The sequence below is a fragment of the Nelumbo nucifera genome, chromosome 7, assembly GCF_055504915.1.
Source record: "Nelumbo nucifera cultivar China Antique chromosome 7, China Antique-T2T, whole genome shotgun sequence".
Taxonomy (NCBI): domain Eukaryota; kingdom Viridiplantae; phylum Streptophyta; class Magnoliopsida; order Proteales; family Nelumbonaceae; genus Nelumbo; species Nelumbo nucifera.
This window is the reverse complement of record NC_142655.1, coordinates 48,009,634-48,036,531: the sequence shown is the minus strand read 5'-3', so window position 1 is coordinate 48,036,531 and position 26,898 is coordinate 48,009,634. Positions and strand designations below refer to the sequence as shown.

The 26,898-nt window shown below is 37.7% G+C and overlaps 1 protein-coding gene across 48 annotated transcripts; it reads left to right on the top strand.

Moving 5' to 3' along the window:
• The first annotated feature begins 171 nt into the window (after positions 1–171).
• LOC104608081 (uncharacterized) lies at positions 172–25,991 on the top strand. 48 transcript variants are annotated; one of them, XR_016078701.1, is made up of 12 exons: positions 179–2,339; positions 3,235–3,674; positions 3,850–3,922; positions 10,123–10,185; positions 10,494–10,553; positions 10,633–10,704; positions 11,194–11,241; positions 15,006–15,393; positions 15,475–15,706; positions 15,786–19,027; positions 24,117–24,268; positions 25,225–25,987. XR_016078701.1 is itself a non-coding variant. In XM_088891927.1 (9 exons), exons 8-9 carry the CDS (start codon positions 15,598–15,600, stop codon positions 16,280–16,282), a joined length of 606 nt encoding a protein of 201 aa, XP_088748053.1. In that variant the 5' UTR covers positions 232–979; positions 3,235–3,674; positions 3,850–3,922; positions 10,123–10,185; positions 10,494–10,553; positions 11,194–11,241; positions 15,006–15,393; positions 15,475–15,597; the 3' UTR covers positions 16,283–16,423. The 48 variants fall into 46 exon arrangements, 27 of the variants coding, with proteins under 27 accessions (XP_088748053.1, XP_088748051.1, XP_088748073.1 ...); XR_016078702.1 differs by lacking the exon at positions 10,633–10,704 and having other exon boundaries at positions 177–2,339; positions 15,159–15,393; XM_088891927.1 differs by lacking the exons at positions 10,633–10,704; positions 24,117–24,268; positions 25,225–25,987 and having other exon boundaries at positions 232–979; positions 15,786–16,423.
• Positions 25,992–26,898: the final 907 nt, after the last annotated feature.

The following is a 26,898-nucleotide window of genomic DNA, read 5'->3' as shown; positions in this document are numbered from 1 at the left end:
TTTTTATCAGAATGGGCCGTCCGTTGGAACCGGACCCCTGACCGGTTCGTTGTCCGGCTCTATTTTAAAAGGACCTTGGTTTAGGGTAAGGCACATCAAAATCAAGCGTTCAGTTGCTTAAGGCATTCAAATGGGACCTCTTCTACTTCTAGCATTCAACAATTCCGAATATAAAAACTGTTGAAGGCGGGATATTGCTCCCTTGCTCCCTCATCCACTATCAGTGATCTGACGAATCCTAAGACCCGGAAACGTAACTAATCTCCTTGGTAGGCTTCAAGTGGATCATGTCATTCTTGAATATTTCAAACGTCATTTGATCAGATTATGCTGCACAGGAATCCAATGTGGAACCTTCTCCAGATACCCATCCAGAATTTTTCCGTTGAAGAAGTGGTGGACGATGAGATAGTGATTCTAGATCATGAATCTTAGCCTTTTCTATTGCATATAAAACTATAGAGCAAGGCTGGCTCATTTTCTCAATGGAGGAGTACAGATGGAACCCATCCTTTCCTCATCCAACCTTCTCAAATGGCTCAGTCTCCCTACCTCTCTCATTAGATTCCTGCTTTGGTTTGCCTCCATGTTTCAGCTTTTGCAGGGATTTCAAATTTCCTTTAACACTTATTGGCACCTTAAATCCTCAAGGAATTTATAGTATGACCCATGGTTGTAAACAAGAATGTGTCTCAGATTTTGAAGCTTTAGTATTCCAATTGATAATCAAGATACATAGGCATGTTTGAGATCACGTCTCTAGGCTAAGCTTCTCAATAGAGTTAGGGAGTATCTAGATTTTGGTATACCTCAGACTTTAAATACCTTAAATGGAACAGGTTGATAAATTCATCTGGAAGCAACTCAATACCGGAACCTCTCAAATCCAACGCCTTCAGAAGCCTGCAACCATAGAAGAGTGTTCTGGTAAATGAGTTACGTTGGGTAGTGTAGCTACTTGGAACATGAAGATAGAATGGTACACAAGGTTCTCTCTTTTTGCTACTTTTCCACAATAACTCCTATGGATTGATAGGCGTCTGATCTTCTGGTTTGTTCATTATAACATTACCATCAACATCAAATGTTGCTGAAATATTTTGGTCCCTTGACTCTGCAAGAATAAATTCGTACCGAAGGTCATGGATTCTGCAACTTTGGCTCTCCCATCACTGGTTGTTTCTACAATTTGAATTAAGCTTCTGTTGATAAGCTAATCGAAGTAGCTCTCTCCAACTTCTTCTATTGTATTTCCTGGTCTTTGTTGGAGAAATCCTTCTGCCATTTATAACCAAATTAGTCTCATCCGCTCAATTGATTTATCCTTAGAGAAGATGCTTAAATGCAAGAAAAAAGATTTATGGAAGATCGTGATAACTGAGAAAATATTCTGTTGATGCCCTTAAGTTGGTAATCATGCCCTTAAGTTTATTGCGGCAGTTTTTGAAAGGGATAAAAGGCAACTGCCGCTAGAAATATTGGTCTTTAGCAGCAGCCACGACCTGTCAGTCTTACCCTTAAGTTGGTAATGATGCCCTTAAGCTTGTACGAATTTCACACCAACCGAGTAGGGTTTTTCCCCACGCCTCTTCCTCTACACATTTCTTCTCTTCTAGCCCTCTCCGTCTCTCTCCTCTCTTGGTCGTCTTTTTCTCTCATCCAAATTTCAAACCACCGGCATCGACTAAACCACTGGTAGTGTGAAATTTGACTGCTATTTCTTAAACCTGTTTCGACAGACTGGCTCAAGTTCAACTAATTAATCCAGACTTGCTCAAAGACGAGAGAGAGAGAGAGAGAGGCAATTGATTTGAAGCCTTTTGCAGTGTATAGAAAGAAAGGGGAGAAAGGAAAATGGAGATGGACGACGAGGAGCTAGAAAAGCGATCAACAGGAGAGAGAGAGAGAGAGAGAACGAGAAGAAGTCAATAGTTATAAAGATACCCTCATGTCAAGAAGCCTTTGAGACATCTCAAGCAAAACCCCCACCTCTCTTCCATCCCTCTTCCTCCTTTGTTGAAAGCCTTATTCTTCATTAAAAACTCCAAATTCTACTCCACTCCTCATCCTCCCACTTCTTCATCACAGTCTGTGCCTTCATAGGTGAACTCGACTTCGAGGTCTATCTTTGATTCTTTCCTCTATCTGCCTGTATTCTTTTGCAACAAAAAAAAAAAAAAAGGGTTTTTAGGCTTGTACGGAGATGATATTTCTATTATTAAAGGCAATCAAAGGCTTCTTGTTCTTTATCTTCTACTTCTACTTCTGTTTCTGTTCCTCCTTCGGCGTGGTCTCTTTCTGTTCAAAATTGTAACACAATCCTTGTAAGCCATAGATAGGTTAGTCCATCTCTTTCAGTTTGTCTATTGGTAAACACATCCTGTCTTTGCTTTAATGTAGTATTCGAAGTATTTGTTTTGTATATTAATGAAATTAATTTTCTTTGTGATTATTCTACACTATTAGCGATAGGTGATACATTCTTGAATTGATTGTTTCTTAACCATCTTGATTTCCCATTATTGGCTGGCATCCATAGCTTTCGTTGAACTTTGAATTGTGTTCAAAACTTAATTTATTCTAAACTAGAGGGATCCATGATTAATTTGTTTGAATTGCCTGCTAATACTAGCTTTTATATATTTTCTTGGATTAAATTGACTGTTGATGCAGTCTTCGGTATCATCTGCTTCATCTAAATTACCTATATTATTGAACAAGGGAATTAAATAAGAACTTCAAGCTCTGTGTTGTTTTGTGCCATGTTGGCATTGCAAGCCATCTGCTCTTTTATTTACTTGAGCAGTACTTCTATGTCTATTTTCCTTTCTTTTTTTGTGGTAATGGTTGAGTTTTTATATAGAATGCTTACCAGAAAGAATTCTTATTCAATAAATGTTCTTTTTCCTTATTTCTATTTTTTTTTTTATGTTATTTTTGTTAAGGAGGATTAAGCCTTTACTTGAAGTGACAAGGACAACTTTACTTCATGATTATTGTACCCTTCTTTGTGGATGGAGGTGTTGCACCATTATTTTTCTTTCTTGTTGTGATATATATTTTTTTTTCTTTTCAAGGAATTAGTACCAAATGACATTATTTTCTATTCATTACTACCTGGAATATTTGATAAAATTTTGTTTGTTGCGATCAATATTTTAAGATATGATGTCCAATGTCCTAATAAAACATCTTCAATTTGCTTTGGTTGACAATCTTTCTTTTGTTCTCAAGCTTTGAGGAATGTGGCTGATATTTGGACAATAAAATAAGCCTGTAGATATCATTCAAGGGCAGATGGATAAAAACTACGGGCCCGTTTGGTGCATCTTTCTGCATGGTCTTTCGGCTGTTTACAAGCTGGGAAGACCAAAAATCAGTCTATTTCTGTTTGGCACATGGAAGATCTAGCCACCAAAAGACGGGGGTGCCAAAAAGACGTGAGAAACCCATTTTGGGCTGATTTCAGGAAGCTCCAAATGAAGCTTCTCGCGTCTTTCGCATTTTAATCTTGCACGGAAAGACCCGAAATGATGCATGGAAAGATGTGCGTCTGCCAAACGGTCTTCGGGCTGCCTAGATCTTATGTCAAAAGCTCAATGCGTGTTTTGACTATCAGAGCTACAAGAAGATCTTCTCAAAAAGACTTGCCAAACGGGCCCTACATGTCACGGGTATATATCATTGTACAATCTTTGTTGTAGTGGTTAGATATTGCCAGCTAATACTTCTTGAAGTCAATTTTTAGGACATAGACTATTGTGCTTTCCCTTTAGATATAAAATATTTAGCACAAAGTACTCTTTCCAACTTGCTTCAACTAAAGTTTCTCTTTTCTTTTTTTAATAGCTGTCTCATGCCCTTATGACAGTTCGACATGTTAAAAAAAACTGATATAGTCACCCTTGGGTCGGCTTTCGGAGTAAGTTTAATGTCTCCAGTAAGATATTCATAGTTGGTGCCCTTATCTTTATTTTCTACCATTTTTTACCATGAATCTAAGATGTTTTTTCCTCTTTGGACGATGATTGCTGATGTAGTTAAAATCTCATGATTTATGATATGGTTTATGATTCAAATAGGGAATCCTAAGGGCCCCATTTCAAATTTTATGATTGAATCCTTTTATGGATAATTCTCATGATTATTGTTTAAACCTACAATTCCATTCATGAACCACAAATCTTATGATTTATCCAATTATACACTTCCAATTAATTTGAACAGAACCTAGCTAGTTTAGTAGTGTTCTACTTTCTCATTTCTTTGTCTTTGTATTTTTGATTGGAATTTTTAGCTTTTACTAGAATAAGACTTCTTTTTTTTTGGTAAATAGACTTATCCTATTTGTTTCGACTGCTGCTACAGTAGTCCGAACTAGTAAGGAGAAGAAGAAAGAGAAAGAGAAGAAGAAGAAGAAGAAGAAGAAGAAGAAGAAGAAGAAGAAGAAGATGAAAGAATTGTTGAACCTGATAGGCTAAACTCTATCAGTTGACCTCTTAATAGTGATTAGGCTCTAATTAATTATACAAAGACTAAACTGCCCCCACTAAAGTATGGGACCAAGAGTCTCTAATAAGACTGCCACATAAGCACATAACTTAACAAAGGTGAGTTGACTAATCTACCCTTATTCAGTTAACTCTAACACTCCCCCTCAAACTGGAGAATATATGTCATATAATCCCAGCTTGTTACATATATAGTTCACTCTCCCTGAGTTTAAGGCTTCTGTAAACAAATCTACCCACTAATCACCTGAGCCTACATGTTCTGTGCTCATCTCTCCAGTAAGAACCTTCTCCCTCACAAAGTGGCAATCAATCTCTATGTTCTTTTTTCTCTCATGAAAAACAGTGTTGGATGAGATATAGAGCGCAACTTGATTGTCATAGTACAATTTCATAGGTTTATCCATGTGGAACTCGATTTCTTGTAGGAGATTCCTCAACCATACTAATTCACATGTAGTGTGTGCCATGGCTCTGTACTCGGCTTCAGCACTGCTTCTAGCCACAACCGTCTTCTTTTTACTCTTCCACGTCACAAGATTTCCTCCAAGAAATGTGTAGTAACCTGTAGTAGATCTTCTATCAGACACAAAGCCTACCCAATCTGCATCTGTGTACCCAATTACTTTAAGTTTTCCTTCTGGTTTATACAATAGCCCATGACCCGGAGCTCCCTTCAGATATCTTACAATTCTAAGAACTGCATCCTAGTGAGATATACGAGGGTTCTGCATAAATTGGCTCACCACACTAACTGCAAAGGAGATTTCTGGTCTCGTGATAATCAAATAGTTCAGCTTCTCCACTAGTCGTCTATACCTTCCAGGATCATCAAATATTTCCCTTGTATCACTACTCAACTTAACATTTGGTTCCATAAGGGTTTCAGCCGGTTTTGCACCTAACAGTCCTGTTTCGTCTAGTAGATCGAGAACATATTTTATTTGGCACAAGTTTACACCTTGTCTTGATCTAGCAACTTCTATACCCAAGAAATACTTCAATGTCCCAAGGTCTTTTGTTTGTCAATCCCTAATTTGTCACTGCTAGTTATGACAATACCATTCACATAGACCACTAATAAAATCTTTCCGGCTTCTGAGTCATAGCTGAACACTGAGTGATCAACCTAGCATTGTTTCATTCCAAAATTCTTCACTATTTTACTAAACTTCCTGAACCAAGCACGAGGTGATTGTTTCAACACATAAATTGCCTTTTTCAGTCTGCACACCTTACCATCCTCCCCCTGAGCAACAAACCCAGGTGGTTGCTCCATATATACCTCCTCCATAAGGTCACCATGAAGGAAGGCATTTTTTATGTCAAGTTGAAATAGGGTCCAATCATACATAACTGCCAGGGAAATTAACACACGGACAGAGCCAATCTTAGCCACTGGAGAGAAGGTTTCCATATAGTCCACTCCATACAACTGTGAATAACCTTTAGCAACAAGTCTGGCCTTCAAACGCTCTACACTACCATTTGGCAAGTATTTAACAGTATACACCCATTTACAACCCACAACATGCTTATCAGGTGGAAGAGTAGTGAGCTCCCACGTGTGAGTATGCTGAAGAGCAGAGAGTTCCTCCTCCATTGCCTGTCTCCACCCAGGTGAACTAAGAGCCTATTGGACATTGTTAGGTATGGAAATAGATGACAATAGTGAAACAAACCGGTGATGTGAGGCGGAAAGGCGAGATACTGAAACAAAATTGGAAATGGGATGGAGAGTAGAACTACGTTTACCTTTCCGTAAGGCAATGGGTAGATCAAGTCCTGAGGGTTCAGCAACAGGAGCAACGACAGGATCCACGGACAAGGTAGAAGTTGGAGGAGGGGCCGGTGTCGTTCGACGTGTATACACTTGCCGAATCGGTGGTCGTTTAGTAGGAATCTGCATAAGATGAGGTGACGAGTCAACTCCAACAGGAACACCCGGAACAGGATCACTGACTGGAAGAGGAAGAGGAAGTAAAGGTGGAGACGAAGATGTTTTAGTTCCTGAGAAGAAGGGGACACTCAAAAAAGGTGACATCAGGACAAATATAGCACTTCCGAGTAATGGGATTATAACACTTGTACCATTTTTGAGTCCGAGAGTAGCCAAGAAAGACACACTTAATGGAGCGTGCATCCAACTTGTCTATTCCAGGACTCAGATTGTGAACAAAGCACACACAGCCAAAGATACGAGGTGTTAATGGAAAGGGAGACAAGGTGGGGAACAAGATAGAGAAGGGAGACCGACCATGAAGAATGAAGGATGGCATCCGATTAATGAAGAAACACGCAGTAAGTACATCATCACTCCAAAACCGTTTAGGAACACTCATATGATGAAGAATAGACCGAACAGTTTCAAGGAGGTGACGGTTCTTTCGTTCAGCCACCCCATTTTGTTGAGGAGTGGATGCACATGAAGTTTGATGGATGATGCCATGCTGTTCTAAATACTGTTGAAAGAAAGTAAGAAAGTATTCACGACCATTATCTGAACGAAGAACTTTGATTGGAACACCAAATTGTGTACGTATTTCAGCATGAAATTTTTGAAAAATGGAAAATAATTCACTCATTTCTTTCATTAAGTAAATCCATGTCATTTTTGAATAGTCATCAATAAAAGTGACAAAATACTTGTAACCATTATAAGACTCTATTTTGATCGGGCCCCAAACATCTGAATGAACCAAAGCAAAATGACTCAACATATGACTTTCAACTCTAGGACTGAAGGGAACACGACGATGTTTCCCATACTGACACGGCTCACACTGTAACGATGACAAATGACTCAAAGACGGAACCAGTATCTTGAGTGCCTTGAGAGATGGATGTCCCAGTCGACAATGCCACTGTAGAGGAGTGAGAGAAGTCTGAAGTGCAACTGACGATCTACCACCGTCAAGGTAATACAATCCATCAGCTTCATGCCCCCCACCAATCTTCTTCCTTGTCTTGAAATCCTGAAAAACACAAGAGGAAGGGAAAAAAGTAACAGAACAGTTAAGAGTCTTGGTTAATTTACTAACAAACATAAGATTGAATGGAAACTTAGGAACATATAGAACAGATGATAAAGAAAGAGAAGCCATGTCAACATTGCCAACACCACAGATGGGAGAGGATGAACCATTGGCAAGGGTAACAGTTTGAGATGTGGAAGTTTCAGAGAGAGAAGAGAACACACCTGGAGTCCCGGTCATGTGATCAGAGGCTCCAGAGTCAATAATCTAGGGAGAGGTTTTAGATGACAGGCAAGCGATACCTGAGTGGGCAAGAGTAGCAGTAGTGTGCTGTGAAGTAGACTGAAGGAACCGCTCATACTCATCATGCGGTACACTCACCATCTCCCTCCCGGAAACAGATGTAGATGTGGAAGGAGTTAGGTCTGCTTGTTGATTATCACTGATGTCAACCCCACCAGCTACAAAATGATTGGCTCATGTAGAGGGAGGGCCATGGAGATCATAACAGAACTTTACCGAATGTCCTTCTCTGCCACAGTGGGTATACTTCCTTGTAGAGTTGCTTTTTCCTTTGCCATGGCCTCCCCCTGAGTCACGACCACTACCTCGGCCAAATATGGAACCTCCATGACCTCCTTGGGAGGCATGTCCTCCCCCTTTTGTACCACGTCCACCTCCTTTGGCTGTCGCAAATGCTGATTTATCAGACTGTGTGGGATTCTCTGTCTGTCCCAAAGAAATCCTACGAAGCCGTGCAAACACTTCTTCAAGTGTAGGAAGGGTAGAGCCCCCCAATATTTGGGCCCTAATACTCTGATTTCAACCCCACTAAGAACCTTGTGACATCTAGTTGTTCTCTCTGTTGTTGCTGTACCTTAACATCTGGAGTGAGAGGATGATAGACATTGAGTTCATTTCTGAGGTTCTTCATACTGGCATAGTACTCTTCTAGGGTTTTATTTCCTTGTTGCAGATCAAAGTACTCCTGATGGAGCTGATATACCCTTGTAGTATTATCTTGCCCAGAATACAACTTCTTGGCATGTTCCCATATGTCCTTAGCAGTATCTAAGAACATGAAGTTGGCACTTATTTTGTGTTTCATACTATTCCATAGCAATGTCATAATTTGAGCATCTTCCTGTTCCCAATCATCAAACCCTGGAGAGTCAGCCGGTGGTTTATCTTCTTTCACATGCTTCACTTTCCTCTTTGCCTTGAGAAAAACTTCCACTGACTTGGCCCATGGAACATAGTTCTCACCATTCAGTTTAATTGAGGTCATCTATACACCTAGATAGTCAAAGGAAACCACCACACTAGGTTTCTGATCACTACAGCCATCTCCCATTGCTGCCATGATACTCTTTCAATGCTGCCTCTAATCTGAATTCCCAGTCACCAACTAAGTGCTGCTGTCAGGAGTTTGATGTTCCAGAACCTACAACAGTCCCTAAACACAATAATAGATACACAAACCTTTGTTCTTGTTCACACCACTACTGATTTCACAAAACCACGAACCACACCGACATTATTTCAGCACTTACTAACCACATGCAAGCCGTCTTACAACTACTCAACAGAGATTGTGCATCACAAGCACCACCACACAGCCATAGCTGTCACACACGGTACAAACCTGTCTAACACTTTTAAGAGAGCACTACAAGACCAAAGAGAACTCAACTAGTGCCACTGCATTACACCTTGCACCATTTGGCCACCCACAGTAGCCCCTACACCATTCGGCCACCTGCAGCAGCCCTTTCACCATTCGGTCACTGTAAACACAGCCTGTTCTTGAAAATTTTTTCAAGAACCAGGGCAACAACCAACCTAGTTCTCTAGGTTCTGATCAGTCCTCGTAGGTTCTTGAAGATTTTTAACCCAGAAATGCCAACGGCACAAAGAGAAGAGATAACCAACTTTCTTTTGAGAGCTTCAGCCAACCATTCACTGCTGAAGTCATTTTCTTAAGAAAGGAGGTTCTGTGCACCAGAGAGAAAGAAGAGCTGAGATGTTTCAGGCCTAGGACGAACCAGTTTTCTCCATTGACAGCCCAGAAAAGAAAAGGAGAGAACTGAAGCACGAATTGAAGTTGTCACGAACTGAAGCAGGTCACGAACCCCGCTCTGATACCATGTTTCGACTGCTGCTACAGTAGTCCGAACCAGTAAGGAGAAGAAGAAAGAGAAGGAGAAGAAGAAGAAGAGAAGAAGAAGAGAAGAAGAAGAAGAAGATGAAAGAACTGTTGAACCTGATAGGCTATGCCCTATCAGTCGACCTCTTAATAGTGATTAGGCTCTAATTAATTATACAAAGACTAAACTGCCCCCACTAAAGTATGGGACAGAGAGTCTCTAATAAGACTATCACATAAGCACATAACTTAACAAAGGTGAGTTGACTAATCTACCCTTATTCGGCTAACTCTAACACTATTTAAAGAAATTTTTTATCTTATTTCCATCATATTTTGGTAAGGAGACTTCTCTTTCTCTCTCAGTCGAATTTCACACCACAAATCCATATTTCTTTTTAAGACACCTTTCATTTTCTTGCATTTCCTTAAGGTGTATATCATATTCACTGGACTCTGCTCTTGATCGAGTTCTGCCTTTGTTTTCCAGACACATCCATCACAGACTTGCTTCATGTCATCAGTTGATCTTCACACTCATTACTCATATCAGGTAATAATGGAACTCTATAAGCATTTCTTATGTGATTTAACTATTGATTTTCAATTTTCTGTTCTTCCCTTTGGGAAACCTAAACTAGTTGGTCTTGTTGCTCTCTGATTAAACTGAACTTTGTTTCTTAACAAATTTCACCCCCGGGGGGAGGGCTAACATAACATCCCTAATTATAAGTCAATATTAATGCATATTTTAAAATACAAAACCAATACTTACAGTAGCTACTGTAAGTGGCTACTGTGAAATCTAGCTATTGTCTGGTAGCAGATTTGCCTTTTGACCTAAATTTCCCCATTTTACAGGAAGTGGTATTCTATGAGGATGGTGAACCTATAATACATGGAGAAGCTGGAGATCTGAAGGTTTGAATCTTCCCTCCTTTGTGTTTGTAACATGTGGAAATAGACTATATACTTATAGTAGCTACTGTCTTTTGAGCAGTTTCGCATTCGGACTGTACCTTCTACTTGTGCTTCGCATTGAGAATGAACATGATTTCATGGTGAAGTTGCTGTAAATGTTTCCTACTAATGACCCAAGACAAATTTAGGCCCTGTTTGAGAACACTTAAAAGAAGTACTTCTTTTAAGACATGGGACCACACATTAAGTGGTTTTTAAGTATTATGGGTGTTTGGTAAAAAAGTGGTGAAGTACTTTTTTTTAAAGTACTTCTTTAAAAAAGTAACTTCAAGGTGGCTTTTTTTTAAGTACTTCTTGAAGAAATACTTATTCAAAAAAATAGGATGAACCAGTCCCTAACAAAATTTTATAATGACAAAAATATCCCCACGCGGTTATACCTCTCCCTTCCCCCCTCATTCGACCCTCAAACCCTAGCAGCAGTGGTGCACCAGTTGAAGGTCCACCGGCAAAGAACGGCGGTGAGGAACCGTGGCCGACGGACCTGCCGTTTGGCCTCTTTCCTCTATGTTTTGAAGTTTTTTTCTCATTTAATCGATTTTTTTTTGTTTTTTTCTAACATGAACTCTATTCTTTGTAGATCTACTATTGTGTAATCTACTGTTCGAATGGCAACCGGCGATAAGAGGTTAGTTCTCTACAGAGATCGATCTCTGTATTTTCATGGTTGTTTTTTTTTTTTTTTTTCATTCGTTCTACTATTGTGTAATCTATCTGATGAGTGGTGTTGAAGTTGGTTGCGTGAAACAGAGCTCTGAAATCCGAAATAGAGCTTGATCTCAGATCTCTGAAACAGAAATCCAAATAGGTGTTTATTTTTTGATGAATCCGAATGGTTGAATTTAGCTATTTTTCTTGTATGATAACATTATTGGCTGCTGTTCAGGGAAGAAAAAAGAGGATATGCAGTTACTTCTAGCTGAAGAATTTTTCAATTAGTTTGCTCTAAATTGCTTTTCCCTGCAAATGCCTCCTTTGCTTGTGGATGCTTACATTTGTTAGGGTGAACCAGCAAAGATAACTACAGAAATTGAATGACTGACTTATGAAACAAAAATTCAGACCCCTTTCCTTTACAATACTCAGGGTTTAGAAATCACTCAAATATGCAACTTATTAGAGATAAACTTGCTATTTGCTGATATGAACTCTTCAGAACTAGAAATTTCTATGCCAAGGCTGGGCTGAAATGAACTAGTAATTTTCTTGACAGAGAACTCTTCAGAACTTGTCCATTGCTAGCACCTTGTGAAAAGAAAAAACCAGCTTTTCTTTTCCTTTTGTCATGGATGCTGTAGGTCTGCATTTCTTTTCCTTTGAGAGCTCTATGAGGATGCTATGGCGTATGCAGCAATGGTGTCAAGTCTTTGTTATGATACATGTTTCTTATAAATTATAATACCTGCTTCAGCTAGCCCTCACTAGGGATGTCATTCTCTCTTATATGGCTTAATTTAACATAAACTAAAAGATTCAATACAGGACATGGACGGATCAAGAGTTGGGTGTGTTTGTGTGTTTGTTAGAGAGAAAGAGAGAGAGGTGTCTCTCTCTAACTTGCAAGGTGTCTCCAAATTAACAAGATATAGCCACATAATTAAATGGGTTCTTCCATGGAGATCAATGAGGTAAAAAATCAGCTTAAAATATGATAAAAAACTGTTTGTTTCTACTGTATGTGTATAAAATTCATCTTGATAGTGATATGACAGACACATGGAGCCTTTTTGGGATTCCATTAAAAATCCCACATGGAAGAATTTTGGGTTGTCGACATCTGACTCATCTAGCAAATCCAACCCACACCCATTGCAAAAAGGATTTGGACAATACACACCAAGTTTTGTCATAGCTTCTTCTGTATCAAAGGAAACATCCAAAATGAGATTATTTAAAAGAATACATAACAGGATTTAGATAATTCTGTTATAGAATACTTACAAAGTAGTTCTTTGGGTGGATCTGGTACAGGAACAAAGTGAGTTATAAGTATCTTAAGATCAATTGACCCTTGTTCAGTTCAGTGACACTAATAGGTGTTTCTTCAACTGAGTTGCATTCAAATAAAGAATCTTAGGTAATACACAGGATAAATACTCTAGGCCAAAACACAAGAGGCTGATACAAATAAGCCTAAATACATGTGGCAAACCATTTGTTTTTATGCTCTTTGTTTTTCCTCATTAAGACCAAATCAACCAAGCATCTTTTCTTCATTCTTGGTAATCTAATTTCTGAGGGATTTGAACATAAACCATCCGAGCAGTAGTATCTCATGAACAAATACAATTGGGATTTGGGAGTCAGCTTTCAGCATTCACAGCCAGTGACCTGGTTGGTTGTTGTAGCTCAGTTTCCCGTGTAATCATCTCACTGTGGTTTGATTGGATGTTTTGTATGGGCCCACTTATTGAATGATCTTGATTTACCAATCGATTGTTATATTGTTTAATTCTTTGCATTTTATTTAGGGTTTGAATGTTTTAGTATTAGATATGATGGCTTTAGGTTTTGTTCAAACTTTCTTAATGGAGTTCTTCTCTTTAATAGCCTTGGGTTGGCTGGCATTAAGGAACCACAGGCCCACACACACCCGTAGAATCCTAAGCCCATTCCAATCTAGAAACCCACCTTAGGCCCAAGCTCATCTCAAACAGATTCCATGCTCAGCCCAACTCGGCCAAGGCCATATAGGCCGGCTGTAACCTTAGATTCAAACCATTCCAACCCACATCCAAAATCTGCCAAGGCCAAGGAAGTCGTCCAAACCCATTTTAGCCTATGGCCCAACCAAGGCCAATGTCAAATAGGCCTAGGCCAATATCAACTCCAACCTAGAAGCCCACCTTAGGCCCAACCTCATCTCAAACCCAAGTCCAATTCTACCTTGGCCATAAAGGCCAAGCAAATGCTAGTCCAAGCCTATTGCATGCTCAAGCCTGAATTCAAAATTTGATTTGAATAAGAATAAACAAATTCACATATTTGTCAATACTAACATAATTCATATACTTGGATTCAGGTATATTATTCTTGTGGCCATTTTTTCTTCTATTTTATTGTCAATATTAACATAATTAGTAGGTTATGACTAGTAGTCAAGGGAGAAATGGGGGGGGGGGAGTTCTCAGGCTACGTGGACTCCTGAATTGCATAAAACTTGGGTGGATGTATGCTTGCAACAAGTCATTGCCGGCCATCAAACCAATACCACATTGGATAGACAAGGATGGGCAAATGTGATTCAGGATTTTAATAGGATAACGGGGAAAAACTACACCCCAAAACAAATGAAGAATCACTGGGATGTAATAAAGAATGAGTGGAAGATATTTCATAAACTGTCAACATTTACCTGATCGGGTTGGGATCCAGTGAATGAAACATTCATTGCTAGAGATGACTTTTGGATTGACTATCTGAAGGAATGGTGTAATTTAGCATTTTTAACATAATAAACATGTAGGTTAATCATTTTGTTATGTAGAACCTTGCATAGTTCTGTACTTGTGTGATAGACATTCCCTGATGCGGCTCAATTTAGATACAAGGGTCTTTCCCATGCGGCAGATTTGGACATCATATTTGGTGGCATAGTTGCCCACCGCTACGATAGTTGGGCACCAAATGAGGGTACACTACCAGAGGTGGTGCCCTTAACCCAACTAGATGGAGGATCAATTACAACATGAACCAGAGACACCCATGTCTGCATCTGAAACAATGTAGGATGCTGGAAGGGTCCCAACAAGCACTCACTCATATAGAGCTGTTAGCAGAGATGTAAGGGAGAGTAGCAACTCTACCAGGAAAAAGCAGACATCGGTTGCTATGTAGATTAGTAAGTGTATAGATAGAATTGCATCTGCATTTGAGCTATCAACTACCCATAAAATTGGCTAGGACAAGAGACTAAGTTCTATGGAACAATGCTTTAACCTCCTAAAAGAGATCCCTGAGATTGAGGAGGGGAGTCCTTTATTCATGTTTGCTAGTCTCCAGTTCATGAAGGGTGAATTCCGTGACTTGTTTATTGCAATCGGGTTTCCTGCCTTACGATTGAAGATGGTTCAAGAATTGTATGAGCGTTCCAATAGTGTGTGAAACTTGTTTGCATCAATTTGTGTTTAAGTTTATGTTTGTCACATAGACTGGAGAACTTGAGTACTCTTCATTTAGTATTTCGTAGGATTATTATCGTTGGACTTGATTTATATTTTAATGTTAATTAAATGTGTTTTTTATATTTTCTGCATTTATGTCTTCATTCATTGATTATTAATTTTGTTTGTCTTTACAATGGGGTGATGGATACTGATGATGAGCTTGAGTGCATTGTGAATGTTGTCTCTATGTTGAGTGAGTTTTTTTATGATACTTGGGTTCACAAAGAACCCAAACACACCATGGACTGTACAGGAGTAGTGTAAACAAGGTCTTTCCTTGAAGGGCACGATGACCGATTGTAGGAACTTTGTCAAATGGACAAATATGTATTTATACGATTGTGCAATACTCTGAAAGAGCCGACCTCATTGTAAACAGTCGAGATATTTCAGTGGAGGAACAACTAGCTATTTTCCTTCATATTGTTGGACATAATGAGAGGAGTTGGATGATGCAAGAGCGGTTCCAACATTCTGGCGAGACAATTAGTCGCTTTTTCAATTACATGCTGATGGCAATAGTCAAGCTCTCATTGTCAATAATATGCCCTCCCAACTTTGACATTGTTCCTCCATACATCCGCTAGAATCCAAAATATTGGCCATATTTCAAGGTAGCATTCTTACACTATGAGTCCTTTTTAAAACTACATAAATAATTGATACTGAAAGCTACTGTTTTGTTTTTTTGGCAGAATTGCATAGGAGCTATTGATGGGACACACATATCAGCATGAGTCCCTACTGACAAGCAAACATCGTACCAGCATAAAAAAGGGCTTTGCACACAAAATGTAATTGCTGCATGTGATTTCAACATGCGGTTTACATTTGTTCTTACTGGATGGGAGGGAACCGCACATGACTATTGCATATTTGCTGAAGTTGTGCGTAATCCAAAATATAATTTCCCGCATCCACCACGAGGTATGCCTGCATACATTGCAACTTGTTCTGTATTATATGAAGTGTAAAAATATATTCATATTCTCTTTATTATTCTTAGGTAAGTATTATGTTGTTGATTTTGTGTACCCCAACACTGCTGGCTACATGGCACCGTACCGTAATACACGGTACTACTTGTCTGATTTTCAAAGGGGAGGACAACCTACAACAAAAGAAGAGTACTTCAATAATGCCCATGCTTCTTTGAGTAGTGTCATCGAGCGAAGTTTTGGTGTGTTAAAGGCTCGATTCCCTATTTTGAAGTGTATGCCATGCTATCCATTAAAGACACAACAGTTGATAGTTGTGGCTTGCATGGCAATACACAACTTCATTCGGGACAACCAGGATAGAGACACCCTATTTAATGAGTTTGAGAATGATGAAGAGATTGAAATTCAACATCCGTCTGAAACAAATGGTGAAGGTTTCGATGAGGTTGCTATTGACAATGTGGTTCAACAACAAGAAATGTTGTTGTTTAGGCAACAACTTGCAGATGCAATATATGCTGACCAAACTCGGCCACCATTGAGGAAGCATAGGTCAACATAACCAATGTTGGTGGTTTTGGTGTTTGTTTTTCTCTGGATTTGATAAACATAATGCATCAAATGTGGATATATTTGACTTTATTGTATATTGGAACTTTATGTTTTTGATACTTTATGTTAATCTAGTAGTTGATAGTATATATTCTCTCAATGGCTGGTAAGAAATACTATGTAGTATTCATTAGTCGTCGCCCAGGTATATACGATACTTGGGCCGAATGCAACTTGCAGGTCCATCGGGTATAGTGGTGTAGTCTTTTGCTCATATAAAACATACGAAGAAGCAGATTGTCAATTCCGTCATTTTATAACTTTACATGATTCTTCAACTACTAGGCCGTCTAGTCGGAATGATGCATCTAAGTTAACCCATGTGTACTGGGCATCTACATGTGTTTTATTAGTTGGAGTTATTACATTGGGCATGTTGTACATGTCCAAATGATATGTAATTTTACAAATGTCTGCACTTTTATGTTACTTTAGGGCACATTAAACAAATATGGAAAGGGAATTTGTTTGTGGAAATTGAGCTTTAATTACATCTTCTATAAGTATTTTGTGAAAAATTACGCCTTAAAAGCACTTTTCAGAAATATTTTGTGAAAACTGTATCTTGAAAGTGCTTCTAGAAGTATTTTGTGAAAATTGCACATTAAAAGTACTTTCTGGAAGTATTGTGTAAATTGCGCCTTAAAAGTACTTTTTGGAAGTATTTTGTGTAAGTTGCACCTTAAAAGTACTTTCTGGAAGTATTTTGTGAAAATTGTGCTTTAAAAGTACTTTTTAGAAGTATTTTGTGAAAACTGTGCCTTAAAAATACTTTCTGAAAGTATTTTGTAAAAACTGCGCCTTAAAAGTACTTTCTGAAAGTATTTTGTGTAAAGATGCCTTAAAATTGCTTTATGGAAATATTTTGTGCAAACTGCGCCTTAAAAGTATTTTCTAGAAGTATTTTGTAAAAGTTGTACCTTAAAAGTACTTTTTAGAAGTATTTTGTGAAATTGCACCTTAAAAGTACTTTTTAGAAGTATTTTGTGTAAACTGTGCCTTGAAAGTACTTTCTGGTAGTAATTTATTAATACTAGTTATTATTATTATTATTATTATTATTATTATTATTAATTTGATCCCCATGGCAGCCCACGTGGAGGTCCACGTGGGCTCTTAGTTGAAATTTATAATAAAACATGTGAAAAGCATTGTATATATGTTTGAATGAAGTGATGGTTAAAATTGTTATTTGTGTAAATATAAGCACTTATGGGGAAATTAGCTTACCAAACATTCCCACCCCAATAAGCATTTAGTCCCTTACCCTCCCTCGTTGATATTATTTTTGTTAGTTGGTTCTTTTGTTATTGGAGCTCCACGGGCTTTTATGACATCTATCTAGGTTAATGATCAGAAGTGAAATATATTCCTTTCTATACAAGGTAAACTTGACTTGGTTAATGACATCAGAAAGCTTTCTGGTTATTAGATCTAATCTTTAAGGGTTTTAGTGAGTCTAATGCATGATTGATGACCATGGACGTATGGGGCAGGGCAAATGACTTGAATGGTTTCAAAATTGATGAATCAATGGTTTCTAAACCACACTAAGATGTCCTTTTCAAAACTATATTTCCTTTGATGGACTTTATTAAAACTGTTGTTGGAAACACTCAGGGGGCATTTCTTCATTGAATCTTCTAGTATCTTTGCAATAGTCATATATCATGTAGTTATCTCTAACCCTCTCCATGTGTCCTAACTGGGTATAAGTCAACTTGTTATAAGAAGCTCTTGCCCTAGACTTTTTTTTTAATTTTATATTTTATTAAAAATATTTTGTTCATAATAATTTTCATTGGAAAAGTTGATTTTATTTTTGTAGCTTGTAGTTTGATGTTCAGACATGGAGTGTTTTATAATACATATTCCAGCTGTATTAAAATATCTAATTTTCTTTTACTGCATTGTTTGTCAATAACATTATTTTTGGGTGATGCTTTCTTGGAATGACAAGTTATTTGGTTTTCCTTTTATTGCAGCTAGATAAAGTCATTGTGCAACCACCTAAAGACGTATCTAAAGTTGTAATTGAACCTAGAGGTGTAAATCAGGTTGTGTCGCTGCAACCTAGTATGATGGATTGTGGGTCGTGTTAGGCATGGCACGATCATATGGGTCGTGCTAGGCCTAGAGTTTTAGGTCCATGGTCTGGTACAACACGGCACAATCTAGCGGGCCATATATATATTTATATATTTTATACATATAATATGTAATATGTATATATATATATTATATTATGTATAATAATTATATAGTATATTAATATATAAATTTATTTTAAATTTTATTATATTATTTAATTTTATTATTGCATATATAAACAATCGTATAAATCAAAATTCATATAAAATAAAATTTTAAGATCTTTTTTAATTTTCTCTATTTTTTTAAATTCAGGAAGTTTCAATAGGGTCCTATACATTATTGACTTCATCAAAATCCAATACCAACTTGATTTGCAGCCCCATTTAAACTCTAGTAAGTTCATATTTAGTCTCTACCTTGACTACCACTTACAACTATTTATGATGTAGTAACTATTATTAAAGGTGGATGCAGATCTTCATAGAGGTAATTTGCACATGGACAAGATGTCAGCTGCAAATACAATTGAAACCTTAATAATCACATTAGGTCATTGTGAACGTCAGGAAAATGCTCCAGCTGTCCACTTCACGGCTGAATGGTAAGAGTCGCCACCCATCGGAAATCCATAATGGGGAGTGATGGGCCTCCCGGATTTAAATTATCCAAATCATTTAGAACTAACAATGACTCCATATCAATCGACCACTGGGTAAGTTGAGAGAGAGAGAGGGAAGGGGTTAGACACCCCTCTCTGGTTAGTGTGAACACCACAATCCCCAATTGCACAGAAACTAGATTAGAGACTCGGATCCTCTAATAGCTCGAAAGAGTGCTCCCTTGCATTCTCAGACCAATCCCCTTTTGGATGTAGGGCCCTGAGCAAATTGAACCACAGAGAACTTACAAGCCTCAAAGTTCAAATTCGAACCCAAGAACCAAAACAACTACAGATAACAATAGAGAGATGAGATAAAAAATAAATAGACAACGTAGGACTAGAACTACAATTGAAACTTTGAATGTGGGTATGAGGTAATCAGACTTTACCTCTTGTGTCCTAAAATGAAAAATGATGCTGCAAGAGAATGTGGAAAGCTCGGCCTCTTGACGAGCTCTTTTCAACGACGAAATGTCAATTTGGGTTCTACTCGAAGAAACCCTTCTCTTCAAATTTGGCGAGGGCTGAGATAGAGCTTTCGATTGTGATTTTCTTCTCTCAAAGCTCTTTCTCACCACTCTCTCAAAGCCCTCTGTCCTCTCTCAAGACCTTCGCTCAACCATGCCTCTCTCCTCCAACCCTCTCTAGTTTTCTTCTCTCCCTCTCTCTCTCTTTCTCTTGGACCCTCTTTTGGTAGCGCTTCCTTCTGAACTTTCCATTCGACAACCTTTTTAGGCTTTCCAAAAGAAAATTGATGAAAGAGTGAGACCCCTCCTCCCAACTTCCCTCTTTCAACCCCCTTCTATTGGGAATGGTGCTTCCTCTTTATAATGGAAAGGAAGGGGGATTTAAAAAAAATCTAAAAGAAAGGGGTTTTTGGTAGGTAAGCTTGGGTTTGGGGGGGACATCTTGCCAGGTTGGGTCTTCAAGAGTAAAAAATGGTAATTTGGGGTGAGGAGGAAAATTTGGTTATTTATGGTCTTGGGGGCAATTCAGTAATTGGTCCAAGGGGGTATTTTGGTAATTTGGTGCGAGGGATAATTTGGTAATTTGGTCAGGGGTATTTTTGGGAATTTGGGCAAAGGGTATTTTAGGAATTTGGAAGAAGGGGTATTTTGGTAATTTTGGCTTTGAAGGGTATTTAGGTAATGGTTAAGAGTGTTTTGGGGAATTTGGAAAAAGGGGTATAATGGTAATTTGGTCAAGGGGGGAATTTGAGTAATTTTGTGTGGGGTAATTTGGGAATTTGGTCAAGGGTATTTTGGTAATTGGTCTGAGGGGTATTTGGGGAATTTGGTGTGAGGGGTAATTTTATTAGGGGTATTTTGGTAATTGGTCCAAGGGGGTATTTTTGGGAATTTGGGCAAAGGGTATTTTGATAATTTGGAAAAGGGGTATTTTGGTAATTTTGGCTTTGAAGGGTATTTTGGTAATTTGGTTAAGAGCATTTTGGGAATTTGAAAAAAGGGGTACATTGGTAATTTGGTTAGGGGTATTTGAGTAATTTGGTGGAAAGGGGTAGTTTGGGAATTTGGTAACTCGACAATGAGGGAAGGGTGATTTTGGGGTCTAAGGGTAATGTCTATTTGGGGTTGATCGGAGCCATCGAATTGGTATCGGGTAGATTTAACGATGAATCTGAGGGCTCTTGGGGTGAAATTCGGATCTCTTAGGTTTTTGGGTGTTTCGGAGAGGTCGAATGGGTCTGATCGGGTGTTTGAGGTGAATTGAAAGTCCCAGCAACTGACCAAGCAAAAATCTAGTGCTGATAGTCATCATATAGTTGACATTTCAAACTGTTAAGCACGTAAACTTAACATAATATGATCATCCTATAATAATTCCATGAGCATCTTGAAATCTAGTTCTAAAAAAATCAGCAAACCATTTCCTAATTTCGGTGTTGTTTGACATATCTCATGGGTGATTGATCCCATGTTCATGGTGCTTCTAGGTGACTTTTCCAAAGTAACCCTATGAACTAAACTCTCAAAATGATCCAAAGTCCACCATTAATAATTCCTTGGATGTAATATTTTGTGGTAGTGAAAGAACCATATTACTTCCCCCACCCCCATAAGAGAAAGGGCTTCCTATCAGCAAATTTGCACTCAACAAATTTAAGACCAGCCTTTACATGGGGACCAAACTAGTTCTGAGAGGGGGTCAACAGTGACAAGTTTCATCTCTGCCCATTGAAATTGCATTTGCACCTGCACCAGAATCATTATTCAACCCTCTTTGAGTGCATTCATTGGAAGAATCCAAAACAAATCCATCTTTCCTTGGCTATCCATTATTGGTCTCAATGTTTATCTTTGGTAATGTAATTCCTGAGGCCTCAATTTCTAGTGAAATTCCAGCTTCATAGCCTGACTCGGGAAGAATCCCTTGTGTGAAGCTTCTTTTCCTTAGAAGTTGTGAGATTTTTGCATGGGTTATATTATGATTTGTATGAATCTGATTCCTAATCCTACAAGAGGGAGGGAGAGAGAATCTATGCTATGGGAATGCATGACTTCCATTTACATTTTAGACTACGTAGAACTAGAGATGCATCACAGTCATCTTAGCATTGTGCAGGATGTTTATTGAATTGTGTCTGCCTTACATTCATTTATGCATTTGTGTTTTTCTTTTCCTTACTTCCTTTTACCTTTACATGACATTTTGAATTTTTGAATCTCTTGATCTTTGAGGATATATTACAAACCATTAAAAATAGTAATTAATAATAAAAATAAAAATAACACATTTGACAATGCACAGAACCCAAAGTCAAAAACTTTCAAATTTCCTTTGTCATCTATTAGTAGGTTCCGAAGTTATCAAAAGGCACCAAGCAGCATTCATTTGATCATGACATGTGGTGGGACCTATCCATTTCATCATGGCATGTCTATAGTAGTACTAATTGCCTCCCAAACCAGCAAGTAGTGTCTTGACTTCTCCACAGGTCAGAAGTTTACAATTTGTCGAGTTTTGGGCTTAAAACAACATTTGTTTTTATTTACAAAGCATAGTAAGAGAGTTATTGGGATCAAGGCTCATTAGTTTATGTTTAATTTAAGAGTGATTACTTAGTTTTTAAAGTAGTCGACTTACTAAGGGCATACTTGTTTTGTATTCGGTTTTTATTTATGAGTATATAAGCTAATGAAAGGACCAGTTAGGCCTAATTTTGGCTTCTCCCATTCTCTTCAAATTTTCTCCTCTTTTTTTCTCTACATAAACCTTCTCTTTTCTTTCTTTTTTTCTCTCTTACACAGATTCTATATCAAAATAGATTTTTTTGCACTTTTCTACTTGGTATCAGAGCAAATCTAGAGATTGTTTAAACCATTCCATCATATCAATCGATTGCATGATGAGGTCAAATGCTAATCAAGGACTTCAAGTAAGCCTAGTTTTTGGATTCTTTAGTGGATTTGTAATCCCTTGTAGTTGGTCTAGCATTTAGCACCAAAACTAGGAAGAACTGGGAAAAGGAAAAGAATCCTGATTTAGTAGGACTCTTCAATTTTGACCTAAAAAGTGATGCTCTGTTTTTTTGGGTTTCTTGAGGTTTTGTAAAGAGGGCGATTCAAGTCCTAGTCTTTTTGGAGGCCTTTGAAGGGAGTAGCAATCTTTTCTCTTCCTTCCCCTACTCCCACAAAGAAATGAATCTTTGGAGGAAGGGGCTTCTAGGATACCAAGAAGGTGTTTGTGGTTTCTAAAGGAGATAAAACTCTTTCTTTTCATAACACATTGATTTCCTAGTTTGTTCTAGGAGTTATGAAGGGTTGTTGAGTTGAAAACAAATCTACAGGTGACGTGGGACTAGGTAGAGGAGGTGTTGGTGATTTCTTTGGGGCTGAGACCATCACTACAATCAAGTTGGATAGTACTACATGGTGAAGACAAGAAACCTAAGACTAACTACTCCTGGTGGGTATAGGAGAATTATATGTTGATAACTTGATTGTGCAATTCCATTTTACCCAATATAAAAAAGAACTTTCTATGGGCTAACATAGCTAAGGAGATTTGGGGTGGAGTAGCGGAAACTTATTCATAGAATGAGAATGTTGCTAAAGCTTACTAGTTGAGAAACCAGGTGATTGCTATTAAGCAAGGAGAAGTTTATTGCAATTTATTTTTCAATCTTCAAACCTTATGACAGGAGTTAGATCATTTGGAGACTATGGTTTGGGAAAGTAGTAAAGATGCAACAACTTATTAGAAGTTGGTAGAGAAGAATAGGGTATGTAAGTTTCTAGCAGGACTTAACCCTGAATATGACATTGTATGACAACATATTCTTTTTTGAGACAGTGTAACTCTCTCTCAGACATATGCCTTTGTGTCTAGAGAGAAGAGTAGGAGGAATGTAATGATGAGGAATGACAAGAACGATCTAATTTGTGACTACTGTAAGAAATCTAAACATAGTAGAGATACTTGTTGGAAGCTTTACCCACACCTTATACTGACCTGGCTCAGAAACAAGAAGGGAATATGATAGTAATTGGTGATTTATTAGGACCACCTACTACAACTTCTCTAAAGTCTATTGCAACAGCTGTAGTGAGGCCAAATTGGAGAGATATGGGAAATTTCTAAATCAGAGGGATACAACCGGTTCTAACTCATTATGAGGTGGACAACAAGGTGCAAGTGGATCAGGAGGTAGCCATTCTACTTCGTTTGCACATACAAGTAGTTCACATGCCACTACAAGTTATGCATCCATTATAGGTAAGGGAGGACCTCCCTAAATTATAGAATCAGGAGCCTCAAAATATATGACCAATATATCCACCATCTTCTCTTCATACCACCTCTACTCTAGTAGAAACATAGTTTTCACAGTTAATGGATTACATGTTCGCATTGCTGGGAAATGGTCTATCAAAGTAACCGATACCATTACCCTACCTTCTGTCCTTCATGTTCCTAGACTGAGTATTAATATTTTATCTATTAGTAGCTTGACAAAGAATTTGAACTGTTCAGTGATTATTTTTCTCCTGGTCATTGTGTTTTGTAGGATTTGGAACCAAAAAGGACGATTAGGAGTGGTCATGAGGTGAATGGAATCTATCTTCTTGATGTACTTCCCAGTCATTAGAATCGTCATGTTAGCGGAAACAATGAGTCAGAGCCAGGGGGTCAAATTATGCTTTGGCATAATCGGTTAGGGTATTTGTCTTTTACTTCTTTATATTTTTCTGTTTCTAAAGTTGTTCGTTTATCAATTTGTCCAGCTTGGAGTGTGAGGGTTGCCAACTTGGAAAGTGTTGTAGATGTTCTTTTAAAACATGCAATAAAAGATGTTCTTCAATTTTTTATATTGCTCATACTGATATGTAGGGGCCATATCATATTTCCTCTATGAGTGGTTATCAATGCTTTCTTTTGTTTGTGGATGCATATTCTTGATACTCTTGGATAAATTTGATGAGATCTCGTGATGAGGTATCTTCTTTGGTTTAACATGTCCATTAGATGGTGTTAACACAATTTGGAGTATGAGTGAAAGTGACCTTTATTCCCAACTTGAGGGGGAGTATTGAGTTTTGTGCTGATAACATTTGTTTTTATTTACAATGCATAGTTAGAAAGTTATTGGGCCCAAGGCCCATTAGTTTATGTTTTAGTTAAGAGTGTTAGTTTTTACAGGTAGCCGACTTACTAAAGGCATACTTGTCTTTGTATCTGGTTTTTATTTATGAGTATATAAGCTAATGAAAGGAGCAACCAAACCTAATTTTGGCTTCTCCCATTCTCTTCAATTTCTCTCCGCTTTTCTTCTTTGCACAAACCTTCTCTTTTCTTTTTTTCTTTCTTTCTCTCTTACACAGATTTTATATCAAAATAGATTTTTTTGCACTTTTCTACTCAATTTAATTGTAATTAGGATATTATATGGATCATATTATGGTTTTGAAAATATTATGCAATTTAGGTTATAGCTTGCAATGTCTTAAGATGATTCCAAAATTTTGGTGTTCAGATAGCTAAGCAAAAGAATTGAATAAAGTTAGATGTTAAAAGCTATATCCTAAATTAGTTGTGTGAATAGTTGCATAATTTTGTCATCAATTCTAAGCAGAATCTTTTTCTCAACTAAAGGTACTCCAATCTTTCCTGAACAGATCGGAGAAAAGGCTTGAGGAGGAGCTCATAGAACTGAATGATAAGGTTGTTAAGTTGAGTTCAGAAATTGGGGAGATGAAATGAAGAGCCTGACAAAGTGCTCTTGATTAGACCTGTTAATGGGTCGAGCTTCGGGCGTAAGTTACATTGTGTCAGGCTCGGACTTCGGGCTGGGCCCCATTCAAATTTTGGTAAAATCCAAGCCGGAAACTAACCTATGAACATGTCTACTCTTGATATTTGATCAAATGAAGATCCTAAAATATAAGCCAAATGTGATAACTTATAATACAATTTTAGCAATGTTGGGACAGGTTGGTCGTTTAGATGAAATGTTGCAAGAGTTTGCTGTCATGAAAGAAGTTGGTATGGTTCTAGGTATCGTCTCTTACAACACTAATAAATAGCTCACAGAAGGTGGGTAGATTGAATTTGTGCTTGGTCTTCTTACAAGAAATAACTAAAAAGGGACTAGAGCCAGATTTGTGAACTTATATCATGTATCGCTTTGGGCAGTTAGGGAACTTGAGGAATTCTACTTTTCTCTCATATCTAGAGAGGAGAAATTCTCTCTCATATCCAGACAGGATTTTGGGAGAAGCCAAAGAAGTTTTTGTAAATGAAGTTTGTTGAATGGAACTAGATATTTGTAAGAATACATGGATGCAATTTGTATTTTTAAGAATAAATGGATGGAATTTGTATTCTTGAGAATGAATGAATGGAATTTGTATTTTGAATGGAGAATAAACTTTAAACTTTATTTGTATTTTGATTTTTTTTTTTGTGTATTTCATTTCAATTTGGATAAATGAATATAAAACAGATTATTTGAAGCAAATTTTAAGTTTATTTAATAATTAGTAATAATTACAATTTATTTGGAATGAATTTCAGGTTATTTGGGTAGGTGTATAAAATAAAAAATATAGTTTCAGCGGCAGTCGTAAACTATAACTAGTGGTAGTTTTTAAGATTTGTCGGTAGTCAGGAAAATTGCCGCTAGAACTTTTAGCAACAATTGTGTTAATGACAGTTTGCCAATTGCTGATAAATCCTTTAGTGGCAGTTTTTATGACATTTTCCGCTAAAAGTCAATTTTCTTGTAGCGAGTTAGTGAGTATCTAGATTTTGGTATACATCGGACTTAAATACCTTAAATGGAACAGGTTGATAAATTCATCTAGAAGCAACTAAATTCTAGAACCTCTCAAATCCAACTCCTTCAGAAGCTTGCAACCATAGAAGAGTGTTGTGGTAAATGAGCTAGGTAGTGTAGCTACTCAGAACATGAAGATAGAATGGTGCTCAAGGTTTTATCTTTTAGCTACTTTTCCACAATAACGCCTATGGATCGATAGGTGTCCGATCTTCTGGCTTGTTTAATAAAGCATTATCATCAACATCAAATGTTGCTAAAATGTTTTGTTCCCTTGCCCGTGCAAGAATAAATTTGCATAGAAGGTCATGGATTTTGCAACTTTTGTCTCTCCCATCACTGGTTGTTTCTACAATTTGAATTAAGCTTCTATTGATAAGCTAATTGAAGTAGTTCTCTCCAACTTGTTCCATTGTATTTCCTTGTCTTTGTTGGAAAAGTCCTTCTGCCATCCATAATTGAATAACCCTCATCCGCTCAATCCATTTATCCTTGGGGAAGATGCTCAAATGCA

Bases quoted from the DNA above. Each gene is read 5' to 3' on its own strand.
- LOC104608081 (XM_088891942.1), top strand. From the start codon at position 15,598: ATGCGGTTTACATTTGTTCTTACTGGATGGGAGGGAACCGCACATGAC. The intron at 15,707-15,785 runs GTATGCCTGCAT...TATTATTCTTAG, and splicing joins TTTCCCGCATCCACCACGAG to GTAAGTATTATGTTGTTGAT.